Here is a 24,762-nt window from a genome sequence, read left to right as displayed (position 1 = left end):
CCTCTTGAAATCTATTCAGATTGTGAGCTGGGGTGGATTGGTTTCCAAGGTTCACATTCATTTTCTAACATAGGAGAGGCATTCAGAACACTGAATGACCACCTATAGGTATCTTTTAAAATAAAACAAACAACAAGGTGTGTTAACGAGGAACTCAACTACCCTCCTACTGAGAACTATTCCATTTTTCAGTTTGTACTCATTAAATTTTGGTAACTATTATACAAGAAACCAGACATGTTATTTGGCAGCAAACTTGACAGCTACTTTCAATGGACTAGAAAAAAAAGCATCATTTATCTCCTGCAGAAATGTATTTTGCACTCTGAAATTAAAAGGTGTAGAGTCTCTGAAAATCGTAACTTGTTTTTCCTTTTTTTGATTTAAAACCATCGACATTTCTTATCAGGAACTTAGGTAATACAGAGTTATATATCTATTAAAAAAACACTACTGAAATTGGGTAAAAAAGAACAGATCTGTATTTCTTTAAAYGCTCCTGTCAGTTTCAACCAGAGGGATTTTTTTTAAATGAACTTTTTATGTGTCCATCAAACTAGATGTACCTAGTACAAATTCTACCTAGAAATTGTACCTAGTAGAAATTCTAGTAGAGAAGAGAAAAAGACTGTTAATCTAGACCAAATAAAGCATGAGAATACTACAGTGAAAAACCAGACATATATATGAAGTATCTTGTCAAAATTGGGGCTATCTTCTTTAAAGGAATTTCTCACACATCCTTGCTAATATTAGCAGCCATGGTGTTATGACTGATCGTGATTCACTGCTCAAAGAAAGGTAAGTTTCAGAAGAGAGGTGGATAGCAATTACTGGAATGAATGGAGCCTATATCAGAGAATTAACATTTTGCCAGTCCAACACATTATCCTTTGTCAGCTTTTAAATAATTTTAAGCATTTGGGTAGAGGTGGATTATTAGATAGTTCATGTTTCAAGGCACACAGACAATTTATGCAGGCTTACCGTTAAAAGTAGAAAACATCTTTCTTTGCAGGATTCTGTAAATGGCTTGGCCAAATACCTTCACACTACAAAGATGATGCTTTTACTGAAGCTAACAAAGGACTCTCTCAGCTTCAACTTGAGACCTGAGTTAGAAGTTCTGAGTTAAAATCTTTGAAAAAGATCCTGTAGCAGGCAGTGACCAGTTTACATTACAGACAGAGAGAAGATTTGTACCTTAGCTTCTTTTAGTAAGCAATAATTCCTTTGGTGTAAAAGTAAATACAACATGGATTATGCCTCATCTCACCCCTTCATCAGTACTGAGCCAAGGTAGGCAATTAGGCAAAATGACACTGGATTCGGTGAGACAACATGTTTTCTGTTTACTATTCAGCATGATCTAGTAGAGTCTCAACAGAAACAAAATCCTTTCCTAGAGGTTGTTGCTTTGCTCGTAACTCATTACCCCAGAGAAAAGAGATATCACTACCACTGTTTTAACCCAGTAAACTGCCTTTACTCAGCTATATGGCAAGTCTTATAAAACTCTGTTGAGTATAAAGCAAAATCTTTTCTCCCCTGGCAAGAAGATGCTCAGCTTGAAGGCTTGAATCTGCAGCAAGTCAGTGTATGGCAAAATGACTAGTCATAACAGTAGTGCAGGATAATGCCTTCTCTTTTCAAAATGTAGTAATTCGAAGTTTTGATGCACAGTATTAGTACATGCAGAGTCAGTCCCTTGTCATCAATAATTACTATTCCACAGTAGCTAGACAAAAATACTCATCAATTAACCAATTTCTTTTGACAGTTTTGGAAACAGAAGAAAGAGAGATATTGATGCCTCCAAACCACAGTCAGTGGCTGACATGCGTCTTCTTTCTATCTGAAGAAGCTGCTGTCAAATCAATTGCTTAAAAAAGTATTTGAGGAGGTTCTATAGAATACTGCAAGGATGAAGAGCAGATACCTGAAAGCCTTCTGCAAGTATTAATTCTTGGGATATTATTAAGATCTGTGTAAATAAAGTGAAAGATACTCCTCTGGTGGCAAGAACTGACAACTTGAGAAAACTACTATTTATAGATGGCCAGTATTTTAAGGCCTGAAAGAATTTTGAGAATAGCAATTGCCTCTAAAAAAAATAAAGCAAATCTTGACTTTTTCAGCAATATGCACTAAATATTTAATAAGGGATCCTGGAGCTCAGAAAGGTTTAAGACTGTGTTAGGATATTGAACTAATAAGCTCCTCCAGTAAGCCTCTAAATACGTATAGTTAAACACTACCCAGTTTATTTTAATTATTTAACACTGAGACTGAAAGAGGTTAATGTGACCCAGTGGACTTGTTTATTTTGAAAACTATTGCCTCTCCTTACTCAAAAATCTGCATGCTGAGCTGCATCATAGCACAGTGTTACAAGGGAGCAATAAGGAATAAAGTTTTACAGCTGCTTGCTAACATCCAAATGATAGCATTTATACCAGGGCAGTGACTGCATGAAGGCGCAGGTAATAGAAAAGTCAAGCCCATTGACTTTGTTGACATCGCTGGAACCACTTACCACATGCGAGATAGGCACTATGCTAGAGCATAAACTGGATCGGGGAGGATTTTGCTACTTTCCAAAACTTAGTTTTATAGGGATAAACATCCGCACTGTTTCCCACTGAGCTCGCAAATAATAACCACTGACTATACGTCCTTCTCTCTTCAAACGGATGGGGTGTCAGCTTGATCTTCAGCCTCCTCCTCCAGCTAAGAAAGCGCAGAAAGCAGCCCTCATTAAGCAACCCAAGATAATGCAAAAGAAAAGATCACTTCATAAAACCCAAAGGATAGTTATAAACAACAACAAAAAATACTTCTGCAATCTTGCACACCCAGTGCAAAAGGCAGAAAAGAGGGAAAGGTAACCATTTATGGCCCCATGAGAGAAAAAAAAATACATTTTTAAGCAATGCCATCTGAGGCTCAGTATATTCGCCTGGATATGTCTTCCTTAACAGGATGAACAATTAGTCTTACATAAAGAAAAAAAAGAGTCTATCTTTTTTTAACAGGGTAGCTGTTTTCTTAAAAGAAACTTTATTCAAAGATATTCTTTTTCATTTGTCCTCAGGAATGCCAGTACAAAATGAGGCTTATGCTCCTTCTCATACACAGACAACAAAAGTAAAAAGCCTCATAAATGGCATAATACGCCAAGGAAAAAGGCAGCTTAGCTCTGCACTATCTCTGACCATTCTGGAGAAATGTTCAGAGTCATCATTTCAGTTCCACAAATTAGCCTTTAACAACGTGGTTTTTGTGTAAATACAAAAAAAGCCACAGAAGTCCTGTAACTCTCAGAGGATCAGTTGACTAAAGGAATGCTTTGAAGTTCACAGCGTTAATGGCATTAGAAACATTCTGAAGGTAACAAATAATGGAAATTTTGCATACACATTTCATAGAAAAAAAAAGAATCTTGTGTGCTAGAGCAAACCAATCAGCAGATACTTGTAGGACTGAAGCTTTGCATTGCTCTGTCAGTGGAGATTTACTGAGTTAAAACAGCAGACCCTACTGTCTAGGGCCCAAAGACCCTACTGTTATTTCAGCTTCTCAAGGAAGCTCAAGAGATCATCATTTGAGCCTTTCCCATTCGGGCTCTCTCAGCACCACCAGCAACTTCCTCACGTTTGCGAAGATGGCTGTTACCCTGCTTTGTTTCTAACTCACCACCCTCTACGAGTGAAGGGCGCGTCCTTTTTAAACACTTTGAGAATAAGATACCTAAATTCCACAAATATTGGATTTCTAACATTTGAATAAGTTGTTTTTCTGTTTTGGAGCTTTGCCTTCTAGAAAATCAAAACTTCATGAAAATGACTGATCTCACAGTAAAAGCCATTATTTTCAGACAAAGCTGAGGTAAACTGAATCCAAAACCTCCAAATAAAATAAAAACATCTTCAATTGCCTAAAACCTCAGTGATGGAGAAGTCAGTGGGGCAGAAACAAAGAGATAAGCTCATCCATACAAAAAAGAGTGCTTAAAAATAATTAGCAATTCAGATGTTTTATCTGAGACTGAACCTGGAGGTACTGCAATCTTTTTTTCCTCCAGTTCTGAATAAAAATAGCACACTTAAATCTTAATTTTGTTGGCTATTTTTCCTTTTCTGCAGGATTTTCATTACTGCTTTCCTTTAAAGCTCTCCCAAGACTCAGTTATGTGCCTGGAGAGCTTTTAAAGGAAAAGAGCTTACTTGCCTGGCATCTTTTTCCAGCCTCTCTTAGCTCTAATTACAAGGCAAAGATTAAAAAGACAAATGAGCTTTATCATTGCAGCCTTGGCCTTTTGGAAGGAAAAAAACAAAAACAAAAATCAGTGAAGCTTCCAACCTTAGGTAAAATGTTGAAGTCAGCAGCTTGTACTGAGGGGGGGAAAGAAAAGATGAAATCCAATTTATGGAAAATTTCACTACAAAGCTCACATGCCTTGTGGCAGTCGTGCTTAAGTACAAAGTTGTGCAGCATGCAGGTGACATAATTAGGTCACTAGGGGCAAGACTGCTTAGAACTGTTACATAAAGAAATCTATAAGATTTCTCAAATTAGACTCCTTCCAGGTTTCAATGGCAGACATTTCCTTTTTGCTGTCATGGCTCAAAACAGTGACTTTGCAAGAAACTCGGAGCAAGTCCTTCCTGGCAATGCATTGCATTGCAGTTATCTGATCTGGCTAACTAAACAGTTGCTTTCCATCATTATTGCATTCTCAACTTGAAATTATTTATGGGACACTGTTAAATACATTTGATAACTTTGGCACTGAACATGAAACAAGATTAAAGAGATGCAACAGGCAAACTGCCGTTGGTGTTTCCCTATCACTTCAGAATGAGGAGTGACATTGTTCATAATAAAAGTGGCTAATAAGAGTCAGACTTAGCAGGTAGGATTTTCAGAACTGTTTAATGAGTAAGCCAGGAGCATTGAAATCGATGACCTTTCCTGCCCAGCATAAAAGAAAAGCTGTTGCTACTAGTCAAGCAGATGACATCTAACCTAACAGAACAGAAATCAAGTGATCTCATCAGTTGGACACTCACATGTGAGAATGGCAGTGATGCTGCCGGGAGGGATGGATCCCAGGGTTGGGATCACAGTCCACATTGACACAACAGCTACAGCTCACGGCCATGAGGCAGCTGGCTGTGTACACAACTGCTGGATTACACAAGCTAATGCAACGCCTATTCCCCCCTCTCTACCACTGCAGGCCAGATGAAATTGCCCCAGAGACAATCTTGCATCTGGCCCATCTTACAGTGGCAGTGACATGAAAACCAGCATCCAAATCATCACTATCTTCCCCCATCAGAAGAAACCAATTCTTCTGACATTAAACAAACCAAATCTCATTTCAGACACATGTGGACAATCTCTTCTTGAGGCGACTGTAAGAAATAATCCTTCACTGATTGCGCTGTTCCACAGTGATCAAAGCTGCATCCATGACAACCACACATGGCAACAGGTCTGCTCTCTGTCCCCATCCCACATCACTCATAGCTTCTGTTCTCTTCCACCTCATAACACTCAAGCATCTTCTCTGCTTCTTACCTACAATAATGCTGGCACTGGTTCCAGTATAGGTATATATTAACAGGCCAGCTGCCAGGACACACCAGACAGGTAACCCTCACAATTACACTGCAGCTTTTCTCTTAGTGGGGTCAATAATCTACCTGGTTTTTATTTGCTGGTTTTCCTCAAATTCCTAGAAACCCTAATACTTTTAAGATCTTCATTTGGTTGGACTTGGCCCAGTAGGCTCAAAAAATTATCAGGGAGTCAGTGACAGTCAGAGAGACTGTCCATGTCTTGCTCCTTAAGGAACTTGATTCCTTCAGGGTTAAAAGGTGTTTGAAATGCAAGAGATATACATGCTTCCCATTTTGGAAAACACAAAGAATTTAGCTGCCTCACTAAACACAGCAAGTCTCAGTCATCTCTTGTTCTCTGCAACAGTCCTAGTTCCATTTACTCTGAAGCATTTCATAATTAATGCAGAACATGCTGGACTATTAGATTGACAAGTATCACAGTACACAAGAGCAAACCGCAATGGAATAGACTAACTAAAGAGAAGGAAGAAAGAATTTGCACAGGACAAAAACAAAAGCACTGTTCTTCCCACTTGCACCTAATACCCCTACTTGGAACAAGACACCAACATAGGGATCCTATTTAACAGCAGCCCTTTCACTATTGCAGCTATTGCAAATACATATATCATCTCTTGATTATATTGTATCATCTCCTAATGAAAGCAAAGCAAAGAATATCTGTACACATCTGTGCTGTGCCCTCAAAACTCCCAAGTTCCCTTTAAACTCCCCTATTTCATACGGATTATTACATGTGTCTGCCAGCTAGAGATGCTCTATCCTTTCCATGGATCTTTCATCATCTATCACCTGGAGTCTACACAGCACCATTCCCAAAGGGTCACTCACAGAGCTAGATTAATAATATTAACCAGTTACCTTCTCTGAATGACACGATTAACCATAACTAAGAGACCTCTTTATTCCTAAAAAATCCTCCTTCAAAGAGATTTTTCCTTTGGGTTTTTAAACCAACTGGAAGAGTCCAACTGCTCTGACAATCCCATTAACGAAACAGTCCCAATTTCCAACAGCACAGCATCAGATAATATATTCTGCCAGTGCACATGGCTTGTGTTGATAAGTTTCAAACAGGTTTGTATCACTGTATCTGTGAGCAAGTTCAGAAAGAGGTGAACAAGTTGCCAAAATCTTGATTTGTTCTGGGATTGAGGGCCAAAACAAGGCCAAGCCTGTACAAGCTACAAGCTTGAATTTTTCCCCATATAATCATTTTCCTTACTTTATTATCTCCATATGCTTGCCTAGCATCATTACTAGGACCTGTGTCTGGGATTAAGTTTCCCCTACACATCCAGAAGGAACTACTGCGGAATAACAGTTAACTCTCCAGTCCCTGAGTGTCACTGCTACTACATTTATAGGCCCTGCTGCCCTGGGGAAAGACAGTCTGTGTTTTGAACTCTCATTTCCTGCTTGTAACGAACAGCACTATCTGTACTCTACCCACTTAATATCATATCCAGCTCCCCCGGTAAAGACAATTTTGTCCCCTTAAATCTGGAACCAACACCAAAGAAAGCAAGTGTGTATTCACAGAAATACCTATTGCTGTCATTTCAGCCACACCATTTACAAAGTAATCAAGAATAACAGAAAACAAAATTATTGTCAGATCTCAAGATTTAGTTACAAGAGACCAGAAGGTGAAGAATAAGAAAGCTCTTGTTCTGCTGAAGTTCAGTCTTCACCCAGACACCCAAAAATGTCACCGTCGTTAGAGTTTTAATTTCTGTGGGACTTTCATACTGCAGAGAGAGTCTTAACTATACAAATCTCTCTTCTCTTATTGTACTGCAGACAAATAGATGGAACATACTGCACCAACACTAAGGTGAACTGTTCACACTTTCATCCTAATGGATTGCTAGCCTCAGGGACTAGCTGGACCTCATTTAAATGCTGACACACTTTTATAAAGCACTGTAGGTCCAAACACACAGAATAAATCACAACATTTATTTAAGAAGCATGTTATATTATAAAGGCACAATGCAACACAAAATTTTGTTACAAATTTTAAGTAACATGGTTTACATTTTATATAGCCTCAAAAATTCAGATTTTGCTTCAAGTAACATGAAGAATGTGGGATTGCTCAAGGTCAAATCTAATTACAAAGCCTGCTAAGATGAAGATCATTTTTTAAACAGTGGGAAATTAAATTATTTGTCCAAGTTATCTGGCAGTAAATACCTGCCTGCTTTAATTGCTGTTGATATAGCCTAATTAAAAAAATGGAAGGAAAATGTTCATGCGCAGTGTCAGTTCCTTTTCCAGGTAAAGTTATTCCTGATATTCAGTGGGCTGGGCTGGTCATTGCATCAGTCTGACCCACGCCACACACACAGGGACATCACCAATGCACTGGCTGACTCAGCGTTTTGGCTCTTTTAAAAGCAAGTACAGAAATCTGCATTCTTAGACACGGTGAGAAGGGAAAACTGAAGACCTAGTTGTGCCTCCCCTGGATGCAGAGAGGCAAACAACAGAAGATTAAGTAGGGAGAAAGTCACATGGAAGCTGGAAGAACATGTTCTAGCTTGGCCAGTCCCACTAGTTACTCGGATAAGAAAGGAATATATGGCTTGTGTTCTGCTGCTGCCATCCAGTGGGGAGGTTGAGTAGAAAGCTTAAAGACTGATGGCTAACGAGGGCTGAGTTTGGGTCACTGTCAGACTGATAGTTATTCTGCATCTTGCTTGCAATATGCTCCAGAACAAAAGTTTTCAGAAAGTAAAGCAAAACAGGTACTGAATGAGAAACTCTTGTAACAACGTACACCTACCGCATAAGGACAGAAGAGGCACTCCGCTGCTCTGGCTCAGTCTTTGTGCTGCCTATGAAATCACTCTATGGACTTGCTCTGTTTTGATCCCAGAGCTGTTTAGCTATTACCAGATGCTGGAGCTGACAGAGGGATGGTTGGACAGAGCTTTATAACATGCAGGATGTTGGCTTATGCTATCATGACTTTCAAGTCTTCATATCTACAAATTTCAACTTCTACAAATGGAAGTTCAGCAACTATCCTGCTTGCATACATTTGAAAAATCCTACTGGCTGCTAATCTGCAGCAATAGGTATCTAAATATCTTGTTAAATCTGGCCTTAAAAGCTCATCTCTCATTTTTCAGTGCTTGGAAGCTCAGAATATAGATGTGTAGAGCAAAATGAAAGAGTTGGTTTGACACTGCTATCTACTTGCTGAGCATCCCCTCATAGATAACTGAGGGCCTCAGAATTGGTGAGTGATAGCTTTACATTTTCATTATCAACATCATTACTTGTGGATGATGAAACAGAAGGAATGATAACAATTTAAAGCCAACTCAAGTTGCCAGGGTACAGTCTACAGAGCAATTTATGAAGAAGATAAATTTCTGATGCTAATTGGACTTTAGAGCAAGACATCAACAGGCAAGAACTCCTCCAGCAAATCAAGCAAAATAGGAGGCAGAGGGAAGTGGACTGACTTGGGACTGGGGGTGGGGACAAAAACAAAACAGACTTTTCCTCATTCATGCAGCTGCACAATCACCACTCTGCTTTGTGAGATTATTAGGTGCTGCTGAGACTGACTGCTCTTCCTCTGTATCAACATTTTTTCTTCATAATATTTCCTGTAGAACTACTACCAGCAATCTAAAATTATCATTGTATACCAAGCATCTAACTGCACTACACAGAGTTCTCCCAAACAACAGTTATGGTGGAGTGGCCAAAAAAGAATGGGATAAAGCGTCCTTTTGGCATATGGGAGAAAGTGGATAAACTGTGGCCCAAAGAAAAAACGGGTAAACTCCATTTACCAGCACTGGCATTCAACTATACCATCAGCAAAATGGAAGAATCTCTTTTGAATACAGAGGACTTAACCACATCAGCGTAATTCTTCGGTTGTCTTAGAATTTCTACAGCAGGTGGAAAGATTGATGTGTTGTCCTCCTTGTACAGTTAGCCTTTCCTAAAAAGCAGGGATACAAATAGAAGCCCTCAACTCTCCAGCAAGTCCTGGGTGCTATAAATAACATTTTTCTGGAGACACAGGCAAAACTTAGAGCTGCACTGTATTTACTTACTATACATTGCACCAGGCACCAAAGCCAGCTTTCTGTAGGGAAACTCCAAGTAAAACTGCCCTTATTTTCTGACATATGTCTAGTTCAGCTCTCTGTGAGCAAGACACCAGGCCCAGGATCCCCTCAGTGCTTAATTCCAGAAACATTAATGTTGAGATAGTTATGTTTTGTCTGTAAACAGATGTCCTTGATTTGACTCTACACCAAAACACAAAAAGTCCACTTCCCTAATTAAAGGAATGGATCTGTAACATTAACGGCCTGGTAATTTACACATCCATACAAACATTACACAGACAAGACCGGCATAGCATGGAACATGACAAATAATCTCAGCCCTTGCATGTTTCCATCAGGTTACTGCTTAACCATGTTTTAAAGTAACACTTGTTCGGAAACAGGACAGCAGAATTAACTAAAGAAGAGAAATATATTATTTAATCTCTGATTCCAGTCAAGAGGGTATGTAGTCACTAGCAGAGACCTATTTATCTCCCGCCATTTCATTACCCAGTAATTTAAATGTGATTTCTGAATTTCAATTGGCTTATCAAGAGCTCAACAACATCATGAGATCCTGTCTCCCCTGAAAATTTCTGCCTTTCTTCTTCCTTGAAGACTGTCATGTCCTGTTCACTCTATCAATCAGCCTGACATTATCTTCCTTTCACAGAGTGGATAGCTGAAGTCATCAGATTTATGCAAAAAATAACAAGTAGCTCTCATTGCCCTAGAGAGCACTTTGCAATTAGATGCTGCTCTTTATACACTGATATTCTTATTGAAGCTCAGTGTTTATCCTTGTTTTATACTCCTTTTTATTTTCATCAATTCTTTGCTTAATGCTTTATTTACAGTATGCTATAGCATTAATGATCTTTTTTTAAAAAAAAAAAAAAGGTTTACTACTTACTGACTTTCAATCAGATACAGAAAAAAGAGGAAAGGGAAAGATGTGATACTTCAGAAATGCATAAACACAAAATGCAATAAAGATCTGAAACGTATACTCATATGGTAATACACAGGACTCTAAACACAGCAGAGCACCCAGACAATTCCAACAATCAGCTTCTTCCCTTCATGATTCTTGCACTGTGCAATATCTCCAGTACAGACCAAAAGTATCTTTGCTTTACATTTAAGCCTGTCATCTCATTCTTCAACTAAGCAGTGACTCCAACTTTACAAGGGACAATGGGTGTCTCACCAAAAGCTGTTTATTGTTTTGTGTGAACCAGAACATTACACACCTTGGTTCTCCCTGAGGACTTGATTATGTCTTTAAGGTTTCTACCACTGTGGTTAGCCAAATGGTGGTGGGGAATGGTACTGATCTGGTCCCTGGAGTAGCTCAGAGGTCTACACGTCCCTGAAGAGCGACGTTATCGACCAGTCATTTCAACAGGGCAGCGTCAAAGAGTGCTGTTGGCACCTCCTAAGACTGGTGCTACCTGACCATCACAACTGCTAGAGGATCCAAGTCCAAGAGGGGCCCTGCTGTTCTGGCTTCCTATGTGGGAAGTGGAAGTCATGTCACCTAAGTGTCTCACACACAGCACCTCTCACAGGGGATCTGAGCAGCATACCACAGTGCTTCCTCTCCCTACTCCCCCTCAGTCAGCTGGTCTTGTTTGGCTTTGGGATGAGCAGTCCTGACAATCCTGAAGGGAGGGGGAGGGGTCATACCCTTCTTTGCCAGAATTGGCACATATTGCCTCTCAAGCCTAGTTTTAAGACTCATAGTGGGACTTGGTGTCACCTAGGTCTCACACTGACTTCTGGATGAGGCAAATGTCACCCTGTTGGCACACAGTGACTGAATTACTGCTCCATCGGTAGTCTGAAAAACGAAAAGAGCTCCACTACCTTCTCTGCCCCATACCCAGCAGCAAATCAGCCCTCGGTGAATATGTGAATATGAGAGCAGTGGCAACTAACAGCAACCATTGTCTCACTGCAACCATCTGCTGAGGCTGCCACAAAATACGCATCTTTTCATYGCCTGTCCTCTAACTGAATTCATCATTTCACAACATGCAGTTTTTACCTTGGTCAGGAAATGACCTTGCTAATACTATTTATTATTTAACAGATCTCAGTCTGAGAGCCCCTGTGTCATACCCCATAATAAAATACAGTGAGCAAAATGTAATCGACTGCAAGAGTAAAGTAGTTAGCATTCACTGCAAAATGCTAATAATATTTCAGAAAATGTCATTTCTTTTCATGGCCTTTTGACCAAATTAGCTAATGGACTGAGGCCTAGGAAATACTAGAAATAATTTGGGGAAGGAGCTTAGTGGTCACTTGTCAGCTTTGATATGTGCATACCTTCACAGTACTGGCCAGCACAGTGCAATGATGATATTTAAAGTACTGCTCTGTGCTGTTTGCATAAACAGTAGCCCAGCCACCAAGTCCCAGACAAGGCAATCTAAATATAACCTCTGGCACTGTTCTGCAACTGAGTCCAATTTGTTCCTAAGACCTGGAAATATTCACCATGCACATGTGTGTTTCAGCCCCCCATCTGTTAAATGAGAATAATCACACTTCATTTGTAAAGCACTTCATGTTCTACTGACAAACACCTTGTATTGCTTTGATTTCCGTGACTGGCTGCCAGAGCAGAGTTACTCCAGCACATTGCTGTTTATTTAGAATGAAGCATTTGGGGCAAACACCCTTCCCTTTTGTTGAGAGACAATACAGAAAGGAGACTAGATCACCTTTATCCCACTCATAAACTGATCACACTGCAACCATAAGTTTTTTTAATGCTCTTTTGATGCCATTCTTGCTGCAGCTGAAAGAAAAATGGAAATAATTTGGGGGCAGGGGGAGACTATTCAGGCCTTGGTTCTGATCCAGAATTCAGATAATCTGAATCCCTTGTTACTTGGGAAGGGTCAGGAAAATGCTTTCCACAGTCACTGTTGGGCTAGATTTGCTCTCCCAGAAGAGGACATGTTTTTACAGTAAACTCTCATTTCTCTCTAGCTTGGCACAAACTACCACATGATACAGTCTGATAAAAGGCCGTTCCTTGACGTTAGCATAGCAGACTTATTTGTCAATTGCAGACTAATTATCTTGGCTCCTTGTTTGGGGACTGTGGCAGCTCTTGTACTAAACTGCATTTTGCTGAGGCCAGCAGTCTTGCCCTTTTTCCAGAGGATGTTGGCACTAAGTTGTGCTTTTTGTATTTCCAGTAAAGGGCAGGGGGGGCCAGAAGCTGAAATCACACACCTGTCACAGTATTTTCAAATGAAATGCCAATCCAGTGCTCTTTCCTCTATGGTTCACACCCCCCAAAATTATCCACAGCATAGGGCTGGCAGTACAACCCATTATGTTGYTCCCTCCCCATTTCTGAAACCTTGGAAATACAAATACAAAATCTGAACAATCAACTCAATGCAAGGAAATGATTAAACTTTACATTAGAGTGGGCACTCTCCAAAACAGACAGCTTATTTGGACACGCACTTGAGAAACTGACTGTCCTAAAATGCAGCTTCCAGTGCAATCAATTTTCTTTTTTTTAATCACTGTTTTTTAAACAAGATGCATTTAGAAACACTGGAAATAAAAATCTCAAAAAAAAATTAATTCTTCAGTGATCCAACAGTGCTAACTCCAATAGGGTGCAGCCAAAAGAGAGCAGGGACCTCCTTCTACATTCCAGCTGTTTCAGGTGAAGTTTTAGCTGATTTTAAGTTTTTGCTTTGTCTTTTCTTAATGGCAGAATATCAGAACCTGCCTACAGGACTAGATCGACAGTGACCATTAGCATACCCAAAATTTAGGCCACACACTCATACCGCTGGGGTGATTTATACCAACTGACATTGTTTGCACTATGTTCAAATTATACTCCAATTTGATTTTCATACTTTCAGTAAATTCTACTTGTTTAAAAGGCAGTCCAGGGATACTTAGGAATAACAAAAAAAAACACCCGAGAAGAAATATAGTCCAAGATCTTCCTGTTTGAGCTTCTCTGAAGAGGACATCTCCTCAAAACGGTAAGCTGTGGGAGGATGCCCACCACTCCTCTGGGTGACCAAAGATGCATTTACTATGCCTCATTCAAAAAAACAAGGCCCAGAGTGCCTGCACAATTATTGCTTATTCATGCAGTGCAGTAATATGGGTCCAAAACTTCCAGTGCCTTGAGATACTTCTTACTGTACCAACAGACTTTCCAAATACCATGGTTCGGGGCGGGGGGGTGTCAGAAAGCCTTGATACATTCAAGTTCTGCCGCACATAGGATAGTATAAAAGAACTGTAAATATGTATTCCTAGGGTGAACAGATTTTTCCATGCTCTTTTTCAAGAGATTTTGTCTTTGATTGTGCTGTGGATTGGATCAGGAAAAGCACTGTACCCAGTCAGTATCTTTCAAAGGCCATAGCTATGAATAGGGGACTTGCTGCTGTTCTTCAGCAACAGACAGTGCAAAAGGTGACAGAAAGACACTTGTGTTCTAACCAAGCAGGCTGAAGCCACCTTAGATCCCACCTATCCCCTCATCTTCATGTCCTAGGCCAGTGTGAAGGAGAAAGTTGGTGTGCTCTCTATCAACTTCTATTTCCTCCTGTGTAGGACCATAATCTCCTGGGGAAAAAGAAAAATGTAAAGGATATGCAAAGCAGAGGAGATGCTCCAAGCTTTATCACCCAACCAGTACACACCTGACAATGAGATGCAAGGAAAAGACTACCTTGATAAATTTAAATTAAATTCACTTTTGCTAATCAGGCATCAACAAACAACATGAAACAAAATCAGCTACCAACAACAACCTACAAACAGCTGTTAACAGTCACTATGTGTTACATAGAAACCATGATGTTCCACCCCAGAAGTATAACAGTCAGCTAGTTCACAACAATTTGTCTCTGTGCAAAAGGGACAGTAAAAGAAAGCTGTTCATTCCAAAATACTCACTCTATCTTAGGATGCTACTTTCAGGAAATGCAGGTGTAAAACTAATGGGAAGAACTGTTATTGCAAGCACTAAAAAAAAAAAAAAGCTCAAAGAAAACCTGCCTCACACTGATTTCATTATCTCTTAAAAAGATAACAAAGCCAAAAAGAGTAATGACCATCACTGGACTGCAAGGTGTGTAGACGATGCCCATCAGAGAAACAAAAATGAAAATAGAAAAAGCAAAAAAAAAAAAAAGAGAGAGAAAGGCGAGTCAAACACTAAGCAATAGAAATGTTGATCCTAGAATTTCTGCTCATAACTTCTGTTATTTGAAGGGGTATTTTTAAAGATTGCCACCCTGGAAGATAATACGTGTCAGATGTAGCTTCCACTCTTGTGCTGACGGATAGCATTTCCAGTCTGATGAGAAGAGATTACCCTGCTGAACCCTACAAGACATCTTTAATCTCCCGATTTAGAATCCATTGTCCTCTACCAGTTGTCACTTTCCTGAAAGAATGCAAGAATGCTGCCAAACACTAAAAAACAGACAGCTGCATCATAGCTAGTGGCAGCAATTTGGAGGTGTTCCTCCAGCAAAAAACCTTAAGTATTAGTAAAAAATTCCATCTGCAAGTTCTTTCACTATTAATTAACCACTTTCTGTTTTCTGAGAAGAAACGCTTGCCCAGACATGTCCTTGAAACCAGACATATCCACACTGTAGACTTTCAGATTAGCACTAAGTGGCAGCTTCAAGTCCAGGCTCTCTGGCAGGGGAAAATGCCATGCTTGGCATGAAAACAGAGCTGAGCTCTTCTTCACGAGTGGATCAGGCACAGGTAGGGCCAAGCATACTACAGCCAAATCTAACAACTGATTTCTTACTCTTAAATACAGAATGAATATTTTGTACCCATCTACACCCAGAACCATGGGTGAATGGAGCCAGCATGAAGGGTCAGCATGCCGTAGCCTTCTTCCAAATTACTCTTCAGCTGACAGCGTAGACAGATATAAACACAAAGCATAAATCCCTAAATCAACAAAAACTGCTATCATTTTCCATGGACTTTTATTTAAGCCTGTGCAGTCACTCATTTGGGATGAAATTCTCCAGTAGCACAAGGCCTTAAAATTACATTAAAATTGGACTCTAAGTTTGGGGTAGGCTCTGTGGTGCTATTACAATTAATGTAATTGTAAAGCTGTGGCACTGCAGCCCATGCAGTAGGCACAGACATGTTGAGATCAATAACAGAACAAGTCCTAAAGCAATTTCCATCCCTCAAAATGGCAGTGATTTGCAAAACACTGAATGATGAATTCTATAAGAATGACTGGCTCAAGCACTAATAAAATCATAACTATGAAGTCTAACTTTTCTGCTGGGACCAAAAACCATATGACATATCAGGAGCAGGCTGGAAACTAAATCACAAAAGAATCACAAACTCCCTCTTCAGTGGGGACAGGATTTCATCTTAGGCAATTCTTTTAATCATTCTAGAAACCAGGAATCCAATGCAAGTCTTTTACATTCCAATCTATTGCTTTCATCACTCAAGCATCCATCTTCCCAGGGACTCGGCATGTTGACCTCTGGGTAAACCCAGAGCAGAGCTCCTGAGCAGAATATGTTCCACTTTTCATGGCATCACTTCACTCAAATGAACCCTGAGGGTGAGATACTTTCCATCCTATTTGTGGCTTTTCACTTATCCAACTACTTCTTTCTCCCCCACATTAGCACAAGTCTATGCCTTTGCAATATATATATTTTTTTATAAGTTCAAAGTTTGGGAGAAGCAGATAAAGAAGACAAAGAGCAAAGAAAGCCTTCTTAGTTAGAATTTTGGTCCATGGAATGTAAAGATTATCATTTATCGCAGATAGCAGCTGTATAAAAAATGATGCTGTCAATTTAAAATGAATAAAATAAAGACAGTATTTTCACAAGCTTTCCCCTATGGTTTTAGAATAAGGTCACCTTGATATTGCAGGAAAGAGCTTAAGTTCAGCCTCATGCTWTACAGATTGATACACTGGACTTGACCATTTGTGTGTTAAATGAGATTCCATCTTTCAAAAACCTTCCTTCTCTTTGTTACAGAACTTTATTTTTTCCTTTGGAACATCATGAAATATGATACACAAAACCTACACATTCATCAGTTGATCTGTAATTTTTCTCCCCTGACTCCCTGGAATACACAGATCTTTTTATATACAATCACATTCCATGCAGCTAAAGTGCACAATCATGGAAAACTATACCAGAGGCTATGTTTTACCTTATAAAAGACTAAATTAACACTAAATTGCTCCCTACTGGTAGCATACCTATGCATCCAAATTGAAGTCTTTGTCAAAATCTATCCTATATATAACAAGCTCCCATTGCAATTTAAAATGAATAAAACTAACAGAAAATAAGAACAGGTAGTTTTTCCTCTTTTTTCTTTTCAAAAATAAATATACCAGCAAATTTCATGCAGAGATCTCTGCTCCATTTGGTCTTAAAGGGATCCTATTGTTCAATTGATCTTGTTACTTGAAGAGATTACAGCCAGGGCTGTATATTGTAGCTACCCTATACTTAGAAGCTGGACAATAAAACACATAAATAACACACTGAATAAAACATTAAGACATAAAAGGAGTTAARTGGAACAAAGGGCTAAAGCATATTGTGCACTAACCACATCTGACCCTTGGAAATACAAAGGACTCATAATTCTAATTAGTAAAATGCACAGTTATGACTTAAATCATTAGACAGCAAGTGTGATGCCTGTCTGCGGCTGTGCACTGGGAGCCCCTTTCACGGCCTTGCAGGGCCCTCTGGTGGAACTGGGAACTGTGCCCGTGGCACCCTGACAGCACTGCTAGGAAGAATAAGACTCCAACACGAAAATAAGAGGAGAACCATAAGCCTGTTTTTTTGCCCTTTTCCCTAAAAGCAGCATTATTTCTAATACAGAGCTGCATCTTTCAGACACACAGACTTCACTTAAATAGATGAAGCCCTGGCTCAGCGTAAGGGGAATTTCTCCTCTGACTTGAGCGGGAACAGGATTCCACCYGCAAAGTCCTTAAAGCTCGGAAAACCTCCAACTGATGGGAACAACGCCATCTGCTGCCAGACCACCCGACACCAAAAGCATGGTCAAGAGGTATCACCTGCCTTTGCTGATCTGCCCAGGAAGACAGGTCTGAATTCCAGTTGCCAGTGACATTTCACATTCAGAGTAGCAGAACAGAACCGGAGGGCCCTGCAGACCAAAACAATGTCTGATGCATGCCTCAGTACACAAATTGCTATTTTGTGCACAAAGGAGCAACCTTCTGCTGGGATGCTCCCAATCTCATTTATGCTCACACACTCAGCTGCCTAGTCCAGTCCAACAGCATCACTGAATCCCTTATTTGTCCTTCAGATGAACTGTGCTGTCCACTTCTTTATTGATAACACAGCCCACTCTGTCAACTCACCAAGATTTGAGCTATAATAGGCTGCTATCACTTCCCTCACTAACTACCAGAGGGCAATGCAGTATGTACTTTGCCAGTGTGTTACTGCTGTTGCTAGGTTTGGGGGCGGGGGGGAGGGGGTGTCTTCTACTCCTCCAGAGTGTCTCTGGACACAGAAAGGACTTGTTAAACATCTGGTTTGACACATAGCCCTTGTACCCTTGTACCGCTGCCTTCATCTAGTCTAGTTAGTAGTCCATCTATGGTAGATCTTTGCCCCAAGCCCATGCATGCACAGTACTTGCCACTTCTAAATGACGGATCTGTTTCCGTGACAAACAAGTGACTTTGACTATCCCACTGGTAGGCTAAACTAGTGCCTCTTCAGAGAACAATGACAGAAGGACAAAAAAGAGGAGACAGACACGTTCTTAAAAGACTCTTCTTTCCCTAAGCCACAGCAAGGGCAGAATGGGAGCAGCAGCAAGGCAAGCCTTTGTCTTCTGTGTCAAGCGCATTGCTGCATTATTCATTCAGATTGTTCCTACATGAGCTGAGCTTTTCCATAGACCTGTCTCACCCCATTCATGCATCAAACAGAAGAACACAAAGGAGAACACTGGTGGAATCCCAGAAAACGATCTCAAGTTCCACTGCAGGCCCTGCACAGCAGGGTCTGCAAAAGAAGCTTGTCCTTCACATGTGCTGGAAATCACTGGTCCTCTGAAAACCAATCAGGACAGCAACCTGGTTGCTGGAGATGGCATCTAAGATGTCAGGCAGCAAACTACAGATTTTCTGCTGCATTTCACTAAGCAAAGAGATGGAATCTTCAACAGCTCAGGCTAGTCATAATTTCCTCTTGAACCCAATTCCCCATCTCTACAGCCATGCATATTTGACTTGCCACTGACATTTTGAACATGAATTCTCCCATTTAACCTCTGCTAACCCTGTAAATTAAACCGTCTTCAGTGCAACAAGGAATAAACTCTGTGAAAAGAAGTTACTACTCATTCTTCCACTTGGCAATAAGACCAAGTAGTCCCAGTGCACTCAAACACAGTGATTTATCCCTGTGCTCTGCATCATTTTGCTGCTGCAGGAAGCAAGCAGGCCATTAGAGCTACCACTGAAGTCTTCATTTGAAATTGCAAAAAGCAGAGAAATTGTGAACCCAGCAACAAGATTCAGAGAAAAATTTGGCCCTACTTTAAGCTACAGACATTTATTAAATGTATGGACTCAGGGCACATTAAGGATAATATGCACTCCAAAATCTGGACCCTTTGGCAAGCAGAAAGAGGCCGGAAGCATTTCGGGTGAACATCATCACAAAAAATTAAAACACAGCAGCCTTGAAAATGCCAAGCTGCACTGGTAATTCACGACAGAAGCCACTCTGCTGACTATACCAATTAATGGTCTACAAGTCCAGCCCCTACATGAGGTGACCCGAGGAAATGTCTGTTTAATGCTTCATTATTTGTGGATCCTGACTTATAGCAGAAAGGAGGAAACTAATATTTTCCTACACAAAATGTTGCTTCATTCTGCACAGTATGGAATTGACAGTTATATCAGGTATCAGTTAGGATCTCTGGGAACCTAAAACACAGCCCAATTTTAAATATCTATTGTAAGCTAGGTGCTTGTGCTTCCCCCAGCTATTTTCAGTGCAAAAGACAAACTCTTCCAAAAAAGTAATTCAGAGCACCGAAGTTGGATGACTGTTCTGAACTGTCCTCTCCACATGGATGTATAGGGAGCTTGTTGAAATAATCTGCGTAAGCAGCATCTTTGGTGATCTAATGATAGTGAAAAGGAACATTCCCCCTCTGTCATTTACCTAGTTAACTCTGCTAGTCAAAGCAATTATGCTGTTGAATGAAGATCAGGTCAAGGTCTCCAAGCTGGACTCAGGATCCAAACTTCTTCAAAGCAATGGCAAGGTTGGCTCACTAGATTGAACATTGTCTTTCTCCACCAATAGTTATCTGATGCTGATGAATATTTTGCAGAACAAAGGAAAACAGAACCAGACCTGTCCTGTGCTTTACTAAAATGAAGAGACCTTCTTAGTGTCAATTCAAAGCATGCAATCAAGCATTTTTAAATGTTATGTTAGAAAAGATTGCCATAATTTGCATGACACATAATGAGCATTCATCATATGAGCCCACAAGAGAGGATCACCACTGCCTTGTTACAGGTATTTCACTTTAGGTCCACATGCAAAGTGCATCTTAAAGAGACCAAAATAACATTTCTTTTTGCAAGACCTGTCCTGAATTACAAAAACTACAGAAGGCTATTCTCCAGGCTTCCAGCTTTGTTGCAGTCTAAAGAGGAACTTCAATTGCATAGTCAGCTCTGAAATGCACCGCCAAGCAGCAGCTGTTTATGGGAAAGGTCAAGAGGGCTTAATTAACTAGTCACGGTGTGTAGATCCCCTTCCCCAGTGAAGTGATTCTGTAACAGCAACCTGCAAAATGGTAATATGGATCAACCTGTAACACTGTATTCACTGGAATCACTTGATGGGCTTTAGTTGAAACGTGTCAGTTACCCTCCAGAACCTGTGACTGTATTTTATTGAAAATGCATTTTACTGCATGGAAAATGCATCTACCAGGGAGTGAAAGAAGCAGCATCCAAGCTTTTGGCACTTTGCTACTATCACTGTAACATTTATTCCCAGCTTGTACTTTTGTGGCAAATTTTCAGCCACAGCAAGTGGTATACCCCCAGYGGAATGCAGTGGGGTAGAATCCATTTTCAGCAGTTTCAGAATCTATGGTGTTCAAAATAACCCACGTTTGAATTGCAGATAATCCTCATTTGTCCATACATCAAAGAAAACCTGAGACATTTCCTCTCCTGACAAAAAGGCTAAATTTCAACAGATCATAAATAAAGCAATGGACTCGAGTTGGATGGCCAGTGCCAATGATACGCCAGAGCATTGTAAGAATKTTCCAGGGCATCAGGGAACCCAGAGCTGGTGATGGGGTGGAGGCTGCATAGCAATTCTTTACACTACAAAAGCAAGGAGGTGTTTTGTGTAGCTCCTAGGTGCACACACTGCTGATGCGCTGTGAGCATGCAGACAGATAAAGCAGCTGTATGCAGGTCACATGCAGTCCTGCTTGCCAGGGCTGGAGAGATTCTGGTGAGCACATGAGGATTCTTCAGCTTCTACCCAGACAGGCACCAGAAGCAGCCAGGAAAGAGATCAATAGGTCATCTCATCCGGAGGATGGAGCCTCTAACAAGTGCACCTTGCTTTCTAGTGCTGAGCCAAAGCGGATGCTAACACTAGACCTGGAACCATGAGAATCTGTCACAGAGATAAAAAYACTGTATATGGATTAAAGGTAATACACCTCATTTAAGAATGAGACTACATCACAAACAACAGTACTTGAAGAAATCCCCAAGCCAGCATCAAGCTAACTACAGTACTGAGAGTGGTACAGTCATCTCATTGTGGTGGTGCAGCCAGGCTTTTGATCCCCCCTAAAAGCAGAGCCCATGTGTGATATTTCGTTAACTTGACTCTCTGCTTTTGGGATCAAAGGTGACACAGGGCTAATTCAGCTATRCTATTTTAGGACCTGAACTAGTATCTTTGCACTAGCACTAGAACAACTATATTTCTTTGTGGACTCATGCTGGATGGCTGCATGATCCTAGCACAGATCCAGTCTGGTATGTCTTCATGAAGCCAGCCCGGCTTGTTCTGAGCTATTTCTATTGCTTGTAATAAGATACTACTGTGGACAGTACAGATACCCTGCTAGAACAGGGCATCCTCTTAAATTCAATGTCTTTCTGTTTGCCTCACTATGTTGGCTAGGAAAAGAAGGGGCATACCACAAGGTGAAATAAACCGCGGTTCCCTGTTTGTGTTACTTAGTGAAAGAACTGTCACAGGTAGTCCTGGGACTTCGATCCATTGCCCATCAAAGTCAATGACACCATTGTAAAGTCTCTCAATAACCACTGAATTAAGAGGARGAAGATAAAAATACATTTCAGAGTAACACGAAAAAAGGAAAAAAGCAAACGGACACAAACAAATCCCAAAGCCCTAACAGTCATGAAGTCACTCCAAAAACTGTCTGGCAAGCTTCACTACATAAAATTACTAGAAAAACCCATGAAATTTTACAATAACTCTTTTTTGATGTTGTTGTATCTTTAACCCATTGTACTGATTATAACATGCTGTCAACAGCCTCATCAATTATCCATTGCTAAAAAGTGAGCTCTAACATTCTGCGAGTGGTATTAATTGGTCTCAGTAGCACATAATGAGTTTAAAAGCTCCTACCTGTGTGCCCCCGGGGATGGTGGCTAGAGGCGGACAACAATTTACAGCAGACCATTAACACATAGACCAGAAAGAGCCAGTCAGATAGAAGCATTGATTTGGCACAGAATCTCATCCTGGAGGCAGAAAAGGAAGAAGTTGAGTGAAAGAACAATGTGAGTAGGGAATAACATAAAAATGACACTGGGAAGGAAAAAGTTGAAGAATAATTGAGATGGCTTATTACAAGGCAAAACTGACAAAATTGGATTCACAGTTTGGTGGGATAAATTCTTTGTTAAGCATGTTTTATAATTGGAAGCAGTGCAATGATTATCACACATCATATTACCCCCACATACATATTCATAAAAGCATTATATGAGTGCAAGGCCTTTCTAGGAATCTACGGTGGATATTTTTTAGGATTAAGAGCCATCCACACTCAAATTTAAGCATACATATTTATAAGTTGTGCTACTATTTTTAAACTGCACCTATCTCAAATTTATACACACATCACAGAAAAGTGTCCTTGTCACTTAATACACCTCAGGATAGATTCGCTAAAGCTACCAACTGCCATGTAGACATGTACGTGAAATGACTGGATCTCCCTGGCACACAACATCTGCTAGCTTTCCTGGAGATCAATGGGTTTGCTCAGGGTTAAACACTCATGAAACCCTGGCCTCAGTCAACCATGCAAGGACTTGCTTCTCTGCCAGGGTGTGAAAAGAACTGCATTTCAGAAAACAGTTGTTCTGTGGAAGGCAGATGTTGTTAGTCTTATTCATGTTAGTGTTAGAATTAAGACCACAAATCCTCAGTAATTTTGCTGCACATATCTACAGTTAAATCCCTCAATAGCTTATGTTGTGCCATTCATCATATAGAAAGGTAATCTGATCATTTCCTTAAACTCAGTTATGATGATTTATTATTTGTGTGATACATAAATGGGCATTATGCACTTGAACCCTTAGCTGTAATGTTCTAGACTTTCAACAAATGCTGTAAGCAGGAATACATCGAATTTATTAGAGGCAATTTATAGATTTGCATAAATTGAACTAAATACTACTTTCATAGCAGTGACTTTAGTCTGCAGTTAATCAGCATGCTGGGATTTGGAAAAGCCAATCATGAGCATGCTCATTTGCACCAAAAAGTCCTTTGAGAACTTCTTTTCCCTGTAGATTTCAGTTCTGATTCCTCCACGCATTTGCTAAAGAATTTGTTTATTTGTGTATCTTCAAAATACTCGAGACTGTTCAGCCAGTCAGATCATTCAAGTGGCCGAACAGCCTGATAGTTAAAAACAGACAAGCAAACAAAAAAAACCCTACACCATAGACTACTCTACTGTCAAAGCCAGGGAAGCATTTCCATACTGTTTTAAATTTGATAACTATTTAAAATGAAATCAAAACATATCTCATGTTTTCTCATTTAAAAGCACTTGCTTAATTTTCCATTTCCCACATCACAAAACAATTTCATCCTCTCTTTGTGTCGTAATGGGAATATTGCTAAAGCCCAAATAACTCACAAATGCACTTGGTAATATCAAAAATTAAGAAGCCAAAAGCCTGTTGTAAATATATTTTAGTAACAAACACTATGTTATGTTTGAGGGGAAAAAAAATAGATCAATGAAAAATCCAGCATCTTTAGCTGTCCTTGTAGACTTTACTCAAGCCTACAAAGTTCTTTTTAAAAACTTCACAAATATTGCTAAAAAAATAACTCACCACATTTATATTTAATTTTTTTCTTAAATCAGCAAATAGCTACATTTTAAGGACTGATTTGGGGAAAAAAACAGACCTCTCCTTGTTTTAAGGAGGTCCTTCGTTTTGAGTCAAACACGTTGCAACAATGAACGCATACGAACGAGTACTGGAAGAAAYATGTTGAGGCTCTTTTACAGCAGTATATAGGAGTCTTCTACAAACAGGGATCAAGCCCAGATGATAGAGACTTCACTCACCCTTACCCTACAAGCATCCTCTTAAATGGCATTCCCAGGCTAACTCAGAGCAGCTACACTTCACTTAATAAGCATCAGCCTAATTCACCTCTCACACCTGGCTGAACCAAATAACGCTAGTGCAGCTAATGGGATTGTGTCACTGTGAAATGAGCATAAATGGTATTACTGCTGTTGATCTAATATTAGCCCAAGGAAACTCCCCAGTAGGCTTTGAAATCAACCTACCATTTCAGGAAAGACTTTCATCACCCAAACCTTCCCCATCTTACACCCAYTGAACCTCATTTTGTTAAGAGCTA

The 24,762-nt window shown here is 40.1% G+C and overlaps 1 protein-coding gene across 1 annotated transcript in view; it reads right to left on the bottom strand.

Annotated features, from left to right (window-relative positions):
- The window catches only part of FAM19A4 (family with sequence similarity 19 member A4, C-C motif chemokine like), a 53,950-nt gene that overhangs the window by 27,930 nt on the left and 1,258 nt on the right, over positions 1-24,762 (bottom strand). The window contains 1 exon segment of the mRNA XM_026075009.1: positions 22,489-22,604. Within this exon segment, the coding sequence (XP_025930794.1) occupies positions 22,489-22,604 (116 nt within the window).

This window comes from Apteryx rowi, unplaced genomic scaffold, assembly GCF_003343035.1.
Source record: "Apteryx rowi isolate R43461 unplaced genomic scaffold, aptRow1 scaffold_4, whole genome shotgun sequence".
In the NCBI taxonomy this organism is placed as follows: domain Eukaryota; kingdom Metazoa; phylum Chordata; class Aves; order Apterygiformes; family Apterygidae; genus Apteryx; species Apteryx rowi.
The sequence above is the reverse complement of the archived record's forward strand: the minus strand, read 5'-3'. Positions and strand labels throughout refer to the sequence as shown.